This window comes from Sinocyclocheilus grahami, unplaced genomic scaffold, assembly GCF_001515645.1.
Source record: "Sinocyclocheilus grahami isolate Dianchi unplaced genomic scaffold, SAMN03320097.WGS_v1.1 scaffold768.1, whole genome shotgun sequence".
Lineage (NCBI taxonomy): Eukaryota > Metazoa > Chordata > Actinopteri > Cypriniformes > Cyprinidae > Sinocyclocheilus > Sinocyclocheilus grahami.
The window spans coordinates 365296-381393 of NW_015505947.1; the positions used below are offsets into that span (position 1 = coordinate 365296).

General features: G+C 37.5%; 1 protein-coding gene across 1 annotated transcript in view; it reads left to right on the plus strand.

Moving 5' to 3' along the window:
• cacng2a (calcium channel, voltage-dependent, gamma subunit 2a) overlaps positions 1 to 16098 on the plus strand; it is an 83360-nt gene that overhangs the window by 36796 nt on the left and 30466 nt on the right. The window contains exon 2 of the mRNA XM_016245784.1: positions 9852 to 9935. Coding sequence (XP_016101270.1) covers positions 9852 to 9935 — 84 coding nt within the window. The remainder of the gene's footprint in view (positions 1 to 9851; positions 9936 to 16098) is intronic.

Sequence of the window (16098 nt, forward strand, 5' to 3'; positions counted from 1 at the left end):
AAACAGTAATGTACAGTATGTGGGAAATAATGTGTTTTTTTTACTTTAAACCGCATAAACACATTTCATTACACCAAATACACAAATACATGTTCTTTTTAGCAACATCATATGACCCCTTTAAAAGGACATATTTGTTCATTTTTTCATTTTGGTCCCTTTTTTTCTGTGTGGCCTGGATGAGTGTGAGAATTCTCGGCCTGAAATTGCATCCCAGTCCAGCCCTGGGTGAAGAGGAGTGTTTGTTTTTGTGTGTGTGTGTGTGCTTCATTTTGAACTGAATTGAACTCAGGGCTTGTTTTGAATGAAATGAGTATAATTGAGAGAAAGGGGGAGGAAAAAGTAAAGAGATGAATAGCGAGGAGTTTCAGGGAGAAATTGTCCCACTTTAACCAGCAGTAAATCCCACGCAGCACAGCCTTACAATCCAGCACTTACTCAGAGAGACGGATGAGAGAAGACTGGGGGGAAGGTGCGTAAATGCTCCAATGGCTTGAGCACAGAATGAAAACATTGATGTAGGGAGAGTGTGCTGGAATTAACTTCACATCTCAACATCAACTGTATTCATTAATAAAAATGCATAATCTCTTCATCTCTTTTTTGACATCCAAAACTAATTTAATTTATGTGTGTTTCTTCAGCTATTGGTCCTTTTGATCCTGTGTACCCTAAAAACGCTTTTTGCACTCTCACTAGTTTAGTTTAATTTGTCCACTAGCAATATCCAATAGTGGACGGGAATACATCAAAGTATTTTTTTTTACGATTAGCAAATTATGGATTTTGGATTAAACTGGCAGACGTTTTTGTATTGCTAAGGCTAATTTCATAACTAGAATTTCATGTATCCTAAATACTATAATTTTTTTAATTTTTTTTACAATTTGGGAACATTGTAGCTTGACTGGAAATCTGCACAAACCTATGCAATAAAACAACAGTGTCCACAAATTATATTCTCCCAAATTTTTTATTTTATTCCTCCATTAATCTAATCATATTTCCTCTCAAGAATTAGTACAATAAAAAAAACTGAGACACAATTGTCATGGATGGATGGAATATTTTTGTTGCAACATTTTGTTTTGATTATTATCATTTTTAAAAGAGTATAATTGAGAGAAAGGGGGAGGAAAAAGTAAAGAGATGAATAGCGAGGAGTTTCAGGGAGAAATTGTCCCACTTTAACCAGCAGTAAATCCCACGCAGCACAGCCTTACAATCCAGCACTTACTCAGAGAGACGGATGAGAGAAGACTGGGGGGAAGGTGCGTAAATGCTCCAATGGCTTGAGCACAGAATGAAAACATTGATGTAGGGAGAGTGTGCTGGAATTAACTTCACATCTCAACATCAACTGTATTCATTAATAAAAATGCATAATCTCTTCATCTCTTTTTTGACATCCAAAACTAATTTAATTTATGTGTGTTTCTTCAGCTATTGGTCCTTTTGATCCTGTGTACCCTAAAAACGCTTTTTGCACTCTCACTAGTTTAGTTTAATTTGTCCACTAGCAATATCCAATAGTGGACGGGAATACATCAAAGTATTTTTTTTTACGATTAGCAAATTATGGATTTTGGATTAAACTGGCAGACGTTTTTGTATTGCTAAGGCTAATTTCATAACTAGAATTTCATGTATCCTAAATACTATAATTTTTTTATTTTTTTTTACAATTTGGGAACATTGTAGCTTGACTGGAAATCTGCACAAACCTATGCAATAAAACAACAGTGTCCACAAATTATATTCTCCCAAATTTTTTATTTTATTCCTCCATTAATCTAATCATATTTCCTCTCAAGAATTAGTACAATAAAAAAAACTGAGACACAATTGTCATGGATGGATGGAATATTTTTGTTGCAACATTTTGTTTTGATTATTATCATTTTTAAAATGTAATAATGATGCAATATATAATTATGTAATACTTTTTGTGAATTGGAAACTCATATTTAAGCTTAAATTGTGGGTCTGGGACAAGAGTAAAATAAATCATTTCTATACATAAAATACATTTGAAAAATAATAAAAATAAATGCACGATAAAGTTTTCAAGACGGAAATCAAGAAAGAAATCTGATATTTTAATAAAAATCCACCTCTGGGACATAAAAGTGCATGTAGTTGAAGAAACACCCACATACATGTGATTGTGCCAAAGCAGCCTCAGTTCTCAGGCAGTGTCTATGGAAACCGAATATCCACTGACATGAACAGAGAGAAAGAGCTAGGAAATGGAGAACACAAGAGATGGAGGTTCATCGACTGATGGCGACTGGGAAAGCCTGGTGTGTGGGCTGACCGGGGGTTTCTGCCGCACAAGCACTCATAAATTTGCTGTCTTCCCTCCATACCAATCCCTCTCTCTCTTCTCCCTTCATTCCTGACCCCCTCCTCTTAGGCATAATGATAATTGCATGCTTTATGAGGAACTGAAGCAGGAGGGCAATGCATAGCTCATCTACACGTCACGTGATGGGATGGGATGGGATGGGTATGACGACCCCTCTCAGCCATTACAGTGATTAAATAAGACGGACTCTTTACCCACTAGACTGCATGGATGCGCAGGGAATTCTTGCCCAGAACAGAACCATACCGCCAATCCAAACTGTATGCTAATTGTCAATCATCTTTGACGATAGTGGTCCTGACAGAATGTACAAAGGTGGGGGTGTTTGCCTTGAACACAATAACTTCATTTAAATAGAGCACAGTGCAATTTCAGCACATATAGTAATGGCACTGTGGGTGGCATGTAAATAAGATGCAGATTTTTTTAGTTGACATACCATATGCAAAAAGAGTGAAACCATTTCATGAATTTGCCCATTTGTCATTGTACTCCAACACTGCAAAAAAAGGATTTTCTTATTTAGTTTTTTTTTCTTGTTGTCCAATACAAATGTTTAAACATTCATAAATCAAGATAAAAGCAAAATGACTTAAAATGACTTAAGCTTAAAACAAACAAAAAAAAGGGGTAAGAAAAATCAACTTAATTCAAAGGGAAAGGAAGTTTATTAATGTGACCCCATTGGCATTCTTATTTTAAGCTTAACGTTTTACAGCAAACAAGATTTAATATCTAATGTCATTTTGTTTCTCAACGATATCTTGATTTCGCAAACTTGATTTAAGTTTAGATATTTGCACTGGAAAACAGGAACAACAATTTTTTGAAGTGAACATTTGTCTATGTGAAAGGCATAAGCATATTTTGTCAAGTCATATTTTAATGTTTCTCTTCTGATATTAAAGTCATGAAATTTGAAGATACTAAAACTATATTATTATATGTATTTGGACACATAAAGAACCTACAGAACATTGCAGACATGAGAACATTTGTACTTTTGAGATATAACTGTTAACAGTATCAATACACACTGTATCTTAATCTCTGTTTGAGGATGCCTCTTCCCTTTCATTCTATGTTTGTAATCTTTGTTCGGTTCTTCCTTCTCTGTCCTGTTCTTCCCTTTCATCTTTACCTTCTGTCTCTCTCTCTCTCTTCTCCCACTCCTGATCCAGCTAATTGCCGCAGAGCTCACTGATAGAAATCAATGTGCAATGTTTGATTGTGAGCCAAAGCACAGGAAGGTGAAGCAGAGCAATGAACATCACAACTACACAAACATCCATACTCAGCACTTGCATATATGTTTCTCGGATGAATAAGAGGTGTCTCACACAACACTGTTTTTATTGGGCTTCCCACAGAACCCCTGACTAAAGCTCCAAATCAATCTGACCATAATGCCTTTAACTATATTTGAGCATGCATATTATTCATTTATTGCATTAAAGTCAACCTCAAATGGCTTTGAGCTGCATAAAATGCAATAACTAACAAATTCAACAGAGTAAAACAAGAGGCTGGTACTGCTAAAATCTATCAGCAAACCTTTTCAGCCTTTTTACATTGAGACACCAGAGACGGGATAGTTAAAGGGATAGTTCACCTGAAAATGATCATTCTGTCATCATTTACTTGCCATTATATCCTTCCAAACCTGTATGAGTTTCCTTCTTCTGTAGAATACAAAAGACAATATTTTTAGAATATCTCTATGTTGTTTTTGACCTCAATGACTTTCATTGTATTGACATGTGGATGAGTAACAATATGACAATTTTCATTTTTATTAAACTATTCCTTTATGGATGAAAATGATTCTGATCCTTCAGGGGAAAAAATGCTTAAATCAATGAGGGGGTCGGGGTTCACAAGGGGGCCTCAGTAAACTTCTAAGGGGCCTGCAGAATGAAGTATAATTATTTGAATGAATTACTAAATGAATTACTAATTACAAAATTATTATTAATATTACTTTTAATAAATTTAAAAAAACTAACTTGCCAAAATTATTTTCCCCCTCAATAGCTATTGTTACTGTTTGTTTCCCAGTTTCTGTTTATAAAAATTGCTTTTGAATATTGGGGGAAGGGGGTCAAAAAGGTTAAAAATGACTTGCTTACATGTCATCTTATTGCAGTTAATTAGTCTAGTACAGTGCACATAGCAAGGTTTTTTTTAAAGGGATCATATGATGTTGCTAAAAATAACATTATTTGGTGTATTTGGTGTAATGAAATGTGTTTATGCGGTTTAAAAGTTCAAAAACACATTATTTTCCACATACTGTACATTATTGTTTCTCCTCTATGCCCCGCCTTTCTGAAACGCGTCGATTTTTACAAAGCTCATCGGTCTGAAAAGCGAGGTGTGCTCTGATTGGCCAGCTATCCAGTGCGTTGTGATTGGCCGAATACCTCAAGCATGTGACGGAAATGTTACGCCCCTTACCATACTGTGATGCCGGAGCGACGAGACAAAAACTTTCAAACCCATTACAAACTAGGCATTTGTTGCATCCAGTGGGGACATAATTACAGATTATAATGACTTTTACTGTCTTTTTACGCATTGCGTTGCATCGCGCCGCGTAAACATAAAACCATGTCTGCATTTGTGATCGGAGAAATGACAAACAACAAGCGCTACTCTACACTGCTCAAAACTCGCGTTTGAATCATCAGTGGCAAATCCTTTAAATGAAAATCTACTTACAGTCTGTGAGTCAGAACAGCCGGCATTGTAGTCTACTCTACCAGGATCAGGAAACAGTCCTCCATAAAATGTGCTGCACACAAATGAATATTTGGGTTAAAATGTTCTGGAACAGCAACACTGTTCCAGAACATTTTAACCCAAATATTCATAAATACAACTTAACCACTGATTTCTAGTCGTGTCCTCTTTTGGAAGACCAAACAAGTAGTTTCGCTTTCACAATGAAACACACGGCGGGCTAGAGTGAGCGCCGGCCTGCAGCTAGAGTGAGCAGTGGCGGGCAGGCTAGAGAATGGCGAGGCCGGCGGATTCGACGAAGGAGCGGCAACCACATGTGACGACCCCAGGCTGGACTCCGCTTCGTCCACGGTGAAAGCCGATCCGGCAATCCACAGCGCAAAGTTGATGTATTTCCTCAGCGACTAGCACAGATCAGCTCTAGGCATGACGACGCAGATATCGTCCTCTTTTAGAAGGCCAAACAAAGTAGTTTCGCTTTCACAATGAAACACACAGCGCCTTCATGGCGGCAGCAACCATAGTACAGCGAGAATAAAAGTTACGCCTTTCTTTGCCTGAACATTTGGGCGCCGTTATGCAAATCTTCCCACATCGTGACGTAGACATGTGGGGGCGTGTTAGAACAAGCCGTTTAGGTAGGCGTGGTTGACTCTTAAATTTTATAAAGAATATCTCTTTGGATTTGAGACTTTAGTCTTTGCAACTTTACAGATCTTCTTTAGGCACCAAGACCTTGTAACACTCCAAAGAGAAAGGAAAAATTGAAATCGCATCATATGACCCCTTTAACATTTTCATAAGTAACTGTAATTTAATTACAAATTTTTGTAATTTAATTACACATTTTTTTCTCAGTAACTGTAACTGATTACAGTTACATTAATTTTGTAATTAAATTACTTAATTACGTTACATGTAACTAGTTACTCCCCAACAATGGTCTTGATTGTACATGCCAGAATGCCCCCCAAGAGAGCATTACAATAGTCCAGTCTGGAAAGAACAAAAGCTTGAGTTGAGTTGAACAAAAGAGTTGTGTGGCCAGCTTTGATAGGAAGGGTCTAATCTTCCTAATGTTGGATAAGGCAAATCTGGAGGAACGGGCCATTGTAGCAATATGGTCTGTGAAGCTTAACTGATCATCAATCACAACTCCAAGGTTCCTGGCTATCCTGGAAGTTGTCATGGTTGAAGAACCTAGCTGTATAAAGAAGTTGTGATGAAGTGCTGGGTTGGCTGAGACCATGAGCAGTACTGTCTTAGCAAGGTTGTTGAAGGTGATGGGCTTCAGTAACAGAGAGCGGGGCAGTCTCAGTTGAGTGGCTGTTTTTGAAGCCAGATTGGTTGTTGTCCAGGAGGTTGTTCTGTGTGAGAAACATGGAGAATTGGTTGAACGCAACTTGCTCAAGTGTCTTTGCAATGAATGGAAGAAGGGATACCAGTCTGTAGTTTTCTAAAAGTGCTGGATTTAGAGAGGGTTTCTTAAGCAGTGAGGTTTCCCGATCCTGCTTAAATGCTGTGGGAAATGTACCAGTGTGAAGAGAGGTGTTGATAATGTGAGTGAGCGCAGGTATAACTGAAGAAGAAATGGCCTGAAGGACGTGAGTGGGCATAGGATTAAGCGGACAGGTAGTAGGACGATTGGAAAGGATAAGATTGGAAACATCTGCCTCCGAAAGTGGAGAGAAGGATAGAGAGTGTGTATTTGTTGCTATGATGTGTTTGTCAGTTTGTGGTGTGGAGAATTTTCCACTGATGGTTCTTGTTCAGTCGTCAGCTGTAAGAGTTGATGAAGGAGGGGGAAGGAGGACAAAGAAAGAAGAGGTTTTGAAAAGGTTGCGAGAGTCAGAGCAATTGTTAATTTTGTTGTGTTAGTTTGTCGTTTTAGCAGTGGAGACATTTGTAAATAAGGAAGAGAGGAGTAACTGATACAAACTAAGGTCAGTAGAGTTTTTTTATTTGCACCACTTCCTCTCTGCAGCCCTGAGCCTAGAGATATGTTCACAGAGAACATCGGAACATTGTCTAAACAAGATGTTAGAGTGGCGCAAAGAGTGTCAGTAGCAGTGTTAGTGTCCATTGCTGAAAACTGAGAGAATGGAGAAAGTGAGGATGAAACAATAAAGTATAGGTGAGAGGGAGAGAGTGAGCGTAGGTTATGCTGAAAGGTGACCTGTAGAGTAGTGTGTGTTGTGTCAGGAGTCAGTTTGAAGTTAAAAGTAATGAGGAAGTGGTCTGAGGTGTGTCAACTAACGTGCTGTCAGTGGAGCAGTATCATGTGTAGATAAGATCTCCAGATTTTAAATCACAAACTTTCAGCTCCAGCTAATAAGCAGCCATTGAGATAAACAGGAATGCTAATGGATAGCTTTCTCAAGGTATTACAGACCTGCTTGGTTTGACAACAGTCATTATGCTTGGCACAGAAATTACACACTTCACCAAGTATTCTTTTACAATGCATTATTCTATTTTCTTTAAGCAAAAGCTGTCATCTTGAACACCAAAACGGAAACCAAAAAAGACCCCTAATAGACTAACCCCATGAAAGCAGAAGGTACTGCTTGCCTGCTATCTTTCTTCTCGACCTGAAAGTCTAGTGAAACAGACTGCATGGAGCAGAGAGACTAGAGTAAATCTGTCTCCTACATGAAAGCATCTTTGATAGGCCTCTACTCTCATCTCATCTCCACAAGCATGCCACTAATGTTCTGCCTCCCAGCCAAAATATCCCCAGCAACACCTGGCACCATGAAGGAAAAAAAAGTGATTAAATCATTAGAGAAACACATGGGAGGATGGAAAAGAGAGAGTGGGAGAGCAAAGAGGTAACGGGGCAGGGATGAACAACTTCATACGCTTGGCACTGCGTTCCTGGTGCCGTGCCCATTGTTTATGTCCACACACATCAAAGGCTGCAGTGATCGCTGCTGTTTGTGGGCCCACATCTCCAGTTCACCTTGCCTGGCCTGTTATATGCTATGGGCCAGAGCAGTGCCGGAAGACGGCATTCCTCACTGAGCAGGCCAAGAAGTGTGTGAAACTGGGCATTAGAATGCCAGTACGCCTAATGAACGAACATTAGGAGATGAGCTTCTCATAACACAGCGTTTGGAGCAGCTACAGGTCTTCACCAGGGGCCTGATGTATAAACGCAATTTTTCACGCACATATCGGGATTTATAAAAAATAAACTAGGCGTAAATATGTGCGAACCGTACATACACTCTAGACCAGTGGTTCCCAAACCTGTTCTGGAGGACCCCCTGCCCTGCACATTTTGTATGTCTCCCTAATCAGACACACCCAATTTAGTTCTTGCAGTCTCTACTAAAGAGCTGATGAGTGGAATCAGGTGTGTTAGATAAGGGAGACATACAAAAGGTGCAGGGCAGGGGGGCCTCCAGGACAGGTTTGGGAACCACTGCTCTAGACCATGCGTACACACTCTGTTACTGGAGGGAGCGAAATAAGGAAGCAAACAGAATGATTTTTTTAAGTCTGTTTTACATTTGACATACACGTTTAGATTAAATATGACACTCTGAATGATGAAGTTAAGCACTGAAATATCATGAAATTATTATCCAGAAATTACAAAATATTTATATGAATTTAAACAGAAATATTTGCAGTGGATGTGCTGCTTTCGAACAGTTTTCCTGTGGTATGCGATTTAATGTTTTAATCACAGCGAGGATTACTTAGTGTATGACAATTCCGCTTTAAATTGTGCTCTAAATAGCAAAACAAATAATGATCATTGATGTGAACTTGATTCGTCTGATGGCTTTGGAACACAGATGGTAACGACAGACATATGGATGCGCTCGTTGATCAAACAGTCCATTGGTCTGATGACAGTAGAACCTCTGTTCACAGGTGTCGCGCACAGACAGTAGCCTAATTATAACCCCTTTCGTGCTCTTCCCAATATTGTGACAAACACCATATTTAAAAGATAAAATTTGAAGGAAACTATAAGATATGCACGTTTTATTTTCAAAATGTTTTGTTATTGACGCGGTGAGTCAGACAGTTATTTACACTGCAAAAAAAATAAGGCCTAACTCTTTCCATAAAAATAAAGGCTATAAACATTCTAAAATATATGTTTTCCTTTTAAGCAAATTGCATAAATTATAATAGTGATGTCTCAAAAAACACATTTATAGGCCATATCTCATATTTTCCTAACGTATTCCTACCCTTAACTGCGTTAAACATGGTGTCATGTGGATGGAATATGCATGGAAATGATATGCAGATGACGTTATGCATATTAAAACTAGGTGTTTTAAGCTCCATAAATGGCTATTTCGAGGAGGAGACAGGGTGGAGATTCATGTACGCACAATCTTCCGCTGACTGGGTATTACAAAGGTAATTTTACGCAGGTTCTGGCGAACGTATGGCTTTATAAATCTGAAAACTTTTGTACGTATGCAGAATCTAGCTTTTGTGCGTACGCACACATTTAGGATGAAATCTACGTAAAGTTTTATACATGAGGCCTGCTGGTGGAGTGGCCTCGCGACAGGCCTCCGCTCCGGACTGTATCCTCAGGCTTGCTTGAGTAGCCGAGCCCAACCCGAGCAAATGTTTACTGGGTCTAAACGTCCATCTGTGTCCCTCGGTGCCCTCTGAATAAGTGTAAAGTCATATAAAAACACTGTTAAGAAGAATATGGAGTTTGAATTCACAAACCTAACTCTGCAACTATTTTTCTCTGTTACAGGAAACTTCAAAGGATTGTGTAAGCAGATAGATCACTTTCCAGAAGACACAGATTATGAAGCAGATGCCTCAGAGTACTTCTTACGTGAGTGCCTCCTTAGTGTTTCTGTGACAGTATTCATGTTCTCACCATCATGTTCTTTCTTGTTCAATCTGTGAGGCATTTCAAGTAGTACCAGATATGCTATTTTTGCCCAAGTGCTGTAACTGCTGAAAAAAAAGTGTGTGGGGTGGGGGGGGTGTACATGTACAATCTTTGAAAAACGGAAAAAGTCCAAAAGTTTGGATAAGGTTATTACCAGGCCCGCAGAACTCTGCAGATATCCCATTATTCATAAAGTTATAGATATTCTTGGCTAATAATTAAATAAAATATTAAAAGGGTCATGAACTGAGAAATCAAATTTCCCTTGATCTTTTGACATATAATATGTTAGCGTACTATAAAAACATCCTGTAAGTTGAGAACTCAAAACTTTCTCATTAGTTTAAAAACAACTTTTATTGAAACCAAGCTCAGAAAACAACTCATTTTGGAATGTGCCACATTATGACGCAATAGTGTGGCTAAGCACCGCCTCCGCAGGAGAAGATCAACACCTGCTTCTTAGCTCCGCCCACTGATGTACGCCAGTAGTATAAGGAGAGGAAATACTAGAGAGGCAAACACAGGATTACTCCATCAAAAGAACCATACAGATTACATTATAAGATTACAAGACACTGTGTAAGTTGGGAAAAATTGTCTTTGAATTGCCTTCCTTGTGATCCTAACATATCTAGATTGGACGCGAGTGCTTTTGCATCATGTTACGAATAAATTTCTCTTTCAGGTCAGAAGCGGCGCAGATGCTTGTATGTCAGAAATAGAGCAGGACATCAGTTTACTGTTGGAGATTGGTTATGTCAATCCGTGCCACATCCAGTGTAGACAGAATCACCGATTATGATGGGTTCTGTTGGCTATAGTCGCGTTGCACTGCTCGCGTCTGGTGTAAACACGGGGTAAAATTAACAAAGAGCTCTAGATCACATCAGTGAAACACTGTTTGTTTGCTTGCTTTACTTTGCTATGGATTCATTTTTAAACAAGACAGAGATGCAGGCTTTTCAGAGAGACTGAAAGTAAACGATGATGCAGTGCTGAGACTGACTAGAGTGGATCCGACAGTAATGTCACAACACATAAGTGTGAGTAAAGGTGCTTTTACAACTATTGCAGTGTCTGTTCCAGACCATTTAATATATACTGAGTATTTATAAATTTTTAACCCAAATGACCCATGTTGTTTTCAGAGTACGTCACAGCAGCATCCATCTGTTATTTTAATAAGCAAAACTGTTAGCCAATCACAGCAGTGGGCATTTACTTGCGAGTCTTGAATGTGCCCTGCCTATAAAAACAGAGCGTTCTGCAGAGAGGCTCAAAAACAGGATAGAAAATAGCCTATTACTTCTAAATTATGCCTATTACTTCTAAATTATTATGTTTTTGTCACATTATAAGTGAACCTCAGAGAACATTATAAAATTGTTTTTAAAAAATGCAGTTCATGAACTCTATAAAATTGTTTTATTAAAATAAAAAAAATGGTTATGGTTAAAATAAAAATTAATTGTTTAAAAAATGGTTATTCTTTATTTTATTTTATTTTTAATTAAATTAAATATTACAATTGTATTAATAATTAAAAAAATAAATATTGTGGATTATTTTAGCAACCAATAAGATTGTAGTACTCTAACAGCTGTTTAAAAAAATCTTTGCTTTTTTAATTAAAAATGTAATCAATTATTAAAATATTATTAATAATTAAAAATACTAAATATTGTGGATTATTTTAGCTATCAGTTACAAATAGGAATGTAATACTCTAACCACTGTTTAAATGAATAGTTATTCTTTATTTTTGTATTTAAAACTTTAATCAAATATTAAAATTTTAATAATAATTAAAAATACTAAATATTGTGGGTATTTTTAGATTTCAAAACTAAAACTATTACCAAACTAACTATTAACTATTCTTTATTTTGTAATGAAATATTTATAAATATTAAATATAATATTTATAAAAATATATATTAATATTATATTAATAATTAAAAATATGAAATCAGAAGCTACCAATAAGAATGAGATCTTATACACATTTTAATGTTTACTGTAAATTACTTTTAGAAAATTCAGCAGATTTTCTCAAAAAACATTTTCGAAAAGTATAAAGGAATTTAAAAGAAAAAACTCTTACACTAAATGAATGCAATAGACCTGTATTTCAAGTAATCTCCAAGTCTTTACTTTGTTCCACCTATCTTTGGTTTTCTCATGCTGTTCAGCCGTGGTAGGATGGTCTGTTGTCTCTGCAGGAGGGTGTGAATGTTTCCTCACTCTGTTTAGACTCTCAGCAGCGGCAGACTCTCTAGCTCGTACAGTACGGCTCAACTAGGCCCGATTACAGTGCACTGGCTCCCTCGTAAACACATAGCATTGATTTCCACTCTTTTTTCGTCTGCGCAAGCAGACCCGGGAAGTGAGTGTCAAACAAGCCACATGCATCAGTCCTAAACTCACAAGCAGGACTATCAGTTACTGTCATCAAAACAAGGGCCTGAATTGACCAGAAACAACATGGTAACAACCAACAGTAATTAAAGATTCTGGAACAGTTGGCAGGAAAACAATGGCAGGAGAGAGAAGGAAAATTAGTCTAAAGGGTTTATACAGGGTCCGTCCTGGTTTTTGGATTGTTTAAAAACTTACTAAAGCTGTGTTAATGTCATCAGTGAAATTACTGACGAACAATGATGAAGACAAAACAAAAAAATGTGCATCATGACAATAGTTCCTCGATTTTTAAATAAAACATATACGCCGGTCCTCTTAGCAGCATGAAAATAAATAATAGCCTCGAAAGTGCGAAAGACCGCTCACTTTACAATCACTAAAAAGCTGTCACTCATCTAAGTTTGCAATCTCACAACATTCCATTAAAATCAATAAAGTTGTCTACACTGCCTAATGAATCTCTTACTTGCATCGTGTAGTTGTTTGTTAATAAGGGAGGATTTGCGAGAGCGAGCTTATGCTCAACACTGAACAAAAACTCTGGTGCTTTTTTTTGATTGGTCATTGCATTCAAGAGATCAACAAACATGTCTGTGATTGGCTAAATTTCTAACCGCTGCAAAAACACGCTGTAAATAGGAACGTTTCACGTTCTCCAGAGCTCAAACTCAAAAATGCAATGGAGTGTTTGCTAAATCTGTAACGCCAATATTATATCATTACAGTATCAACTGTGGGTGCTCTAGCTTCGTTTCAGCATGCTTATATTTAAAATTGTCTTTGTGATGTTTTTAACCCTGTTTTATTTAATCTATTTTAACAAAAAAATGATTTGTGATCAAACTAATTGGCAGATCCCTGGTTGAAGACCCTTGTTTTCATGTATAATTTATTCCTGGCAAAGATGAATTTTCAGCAGCCATTACTCTAATCTCCAGTGTCACATGATCCTTCAGAAATCATTCAAATATGATGATTTGCTGCTCATAAAAACATTTCTTCTTCTTCTTTTTCTTCTTCTTCTTCTTCTTATTCTGTGCTGTTTAATATTTTTGTGGAAACACTGATACATATTTTCAGGATTCTTTAAGGAATAGAAAGTTTAAAAAGAACAACATTTATTTTGTAACAATTTAAAAGACTTTTGATCAATTTAATGTACCCTTGTTGAATAAAAGTACTAATTTCTTTAAAAATATTATACTAATCACAAACTTTTGAATAAAACAAAAAACAAGTCTAAACAAAAAAAACATAATATTAACAATGAACTAACAAACTAACATTTTTTGAAGAAAAATCTTTAAAGATAGAATTGTTCTGAATAATCCAATCATAGTTCAAATGCACATTACAGTAAACTGTATAACTTTATTAGTAAAATTTAAGTCACGTTGTAAAAACTCTCTTTCTGTAACAACAAATTAAAACATGGACAATGAATATCTAAACATGACTGTTGTGACACATTTTGCACCATGTTTTTAAAATGCTGTGTAAAGTAAAACACTTGATAAACCTGCACTTTGTGCTATGTTCTTGTGCTCTGTTTCACTGAACTGATCCAAATCAACATATAACACAACATTTTCAACTGTTACTTATTTAAATCAGCTCAGACTAACATTTATCAGTAATAATATGTTCAGCCAAAAGTCTTAGAATCACAGCTAAGGAATCAGGCGTATCCTTCACAGCGTTTGCCCATCCTGTCAGAACCGTTTAAACTACTTAACCGAACACCCATTGGTAAGATGATGATATCAGATAAAAGACCATACAATTATCCCAGTACAGATCCTTCTTCAGTATTGAAGCTTCATGCATCACCCCAAACCGGTGGCTGACCTGCTGTAATTGACTCTTCACTGAGCCTGTGATAATAGCTCACACAGTTAAACAGCGCAGGTTTTGCAGTTATGCGAGAGCACTGACCCCATTGCGGTTCATCGTTAATTGACACTGTCATAATGATGCATTCGCTTTCTAAGCGCCCAGGCCTCCATCTGAACGACTGAGTCAGATCTGTCCAAGCGTTTCTCACACTTTGGGCTGCTAGGTGGGTGCCGAGCCGGTCACATTGCGTGCAAACTCCACAGATAAAGCCTTGCCAGTGGGTCTTGGTGCTTTGAGCACTTGTGCTGTCGCATTTGCAGCAATAAAGACAGTTATGATAACAAGTTCAAACTGCTCAAAGAATGACACCCAGAGAAAGGCTCTGACAGTGGGACTAATGGACTAGGAGTGGTCGAAATGACATGCAAGCTGGGATTGAGAACTACCGCAAACCTCACGCTTTAAGTGTGTGCGTGCACGTATATGAACACATGTGTGTTTGTCCTTTTCCTTAGCTGTGATTGGATTAATAAGCCGCAACGCTCCCAGTGGCTTGTGAATTAGGACACTCACTTCCATAAATATTTCAGCCTCTTTCTTATATAGGTCAGCTTTCTGTCTCTCTCACTTTTTCTCCTCTTCTTCCTACTTCTCTTCTCCTTGCATGTCTTATCCTCTCAGACATCTGTTCTGTAGTACCTTGGTCACCAACTGTGTTCGGGGTTAAAGTAGAGTGATGGGAGATCTATGGAGTGAGCAGATACAGTGACGTAGGTTTCAATAGGATGCCATGCATCAATCAATAAATAAATATTTTCTAATTTTTAACAGTACAAGGTAACAAACATTATGAATATAAAATAGGTGTTGTACAGTGGGTTTAGAAAAGAATCACCCCCCCCCCCTTAAAATAATAAAAAAAATTACTTTGCAGCCTGAAATGAAGACAGACACAGTTTTTTTTTTATCCAGCTGTATTCACTCAGTGCAACTTATAACATCCAAGTGAAAGATATAACACCAACATGTCAGAAAAAAATTAATAAAATAAAAACCCAGAATCACTGAGTTGGAAAAAGGATCACACCCTCCTAAAAATTACTTGTAAACTCAATCAGGTGTAGCCAGTCACCTTCTCAATGGCACACAAAGCCATTTGACTTTCAACTGTGATCAGCTGTGGTCATTTTGATCAGCTCAGCATGAAAAGAGCTTTCCTGGAGAATTTCCTTGGTAGAGCAACTGAAGCAAACAATCAACTACGGGTGGTAAGACACTTTCAAAAGATCTCCGGGATCAAGTTGTGGACAGGCACAAGTCAGGAGACGGATACAAAAAAATTTCAAAGACTTTATCAATGCCTAATGCTCAGTGAAGTCTATTATTAAGAAGTGGAAGGTATTTGGTACAACACAGACCCTCCCTGGATCAGGACGTCACTCCAAACTGAATGAAAGAGCCGGGAGGAAACTGGTCAGAGAGGCTACCAAGAGGCCTACAGCAACTCTGAAGCAGCTGCAGGAATTTATGACAAAGAGTGATCATTGTGTGCATGTGACAACAATATCACACATTCTGCACAAATGTGTTCAACTGTGATCAGCTGTGGTCATTTTGATCAGCTCAGCATGAAAAGAGCTTTCCTGGAGAATTTCCTTGGTAGAGCAACTGAAGCAAACAATCAACTACGGGTGGTAAGACACTTTCAAAAGATCTCCGGGATCAAGTTGTGGACAGGCACAAGTCAGGAGACAGATACAAAAAAAATTCAAAGGCTTTATCAATGCCTAGAAGCACAGTGAAGTCTATTATTAAGAAGTGGAAGGTATTTGGTACAACACAG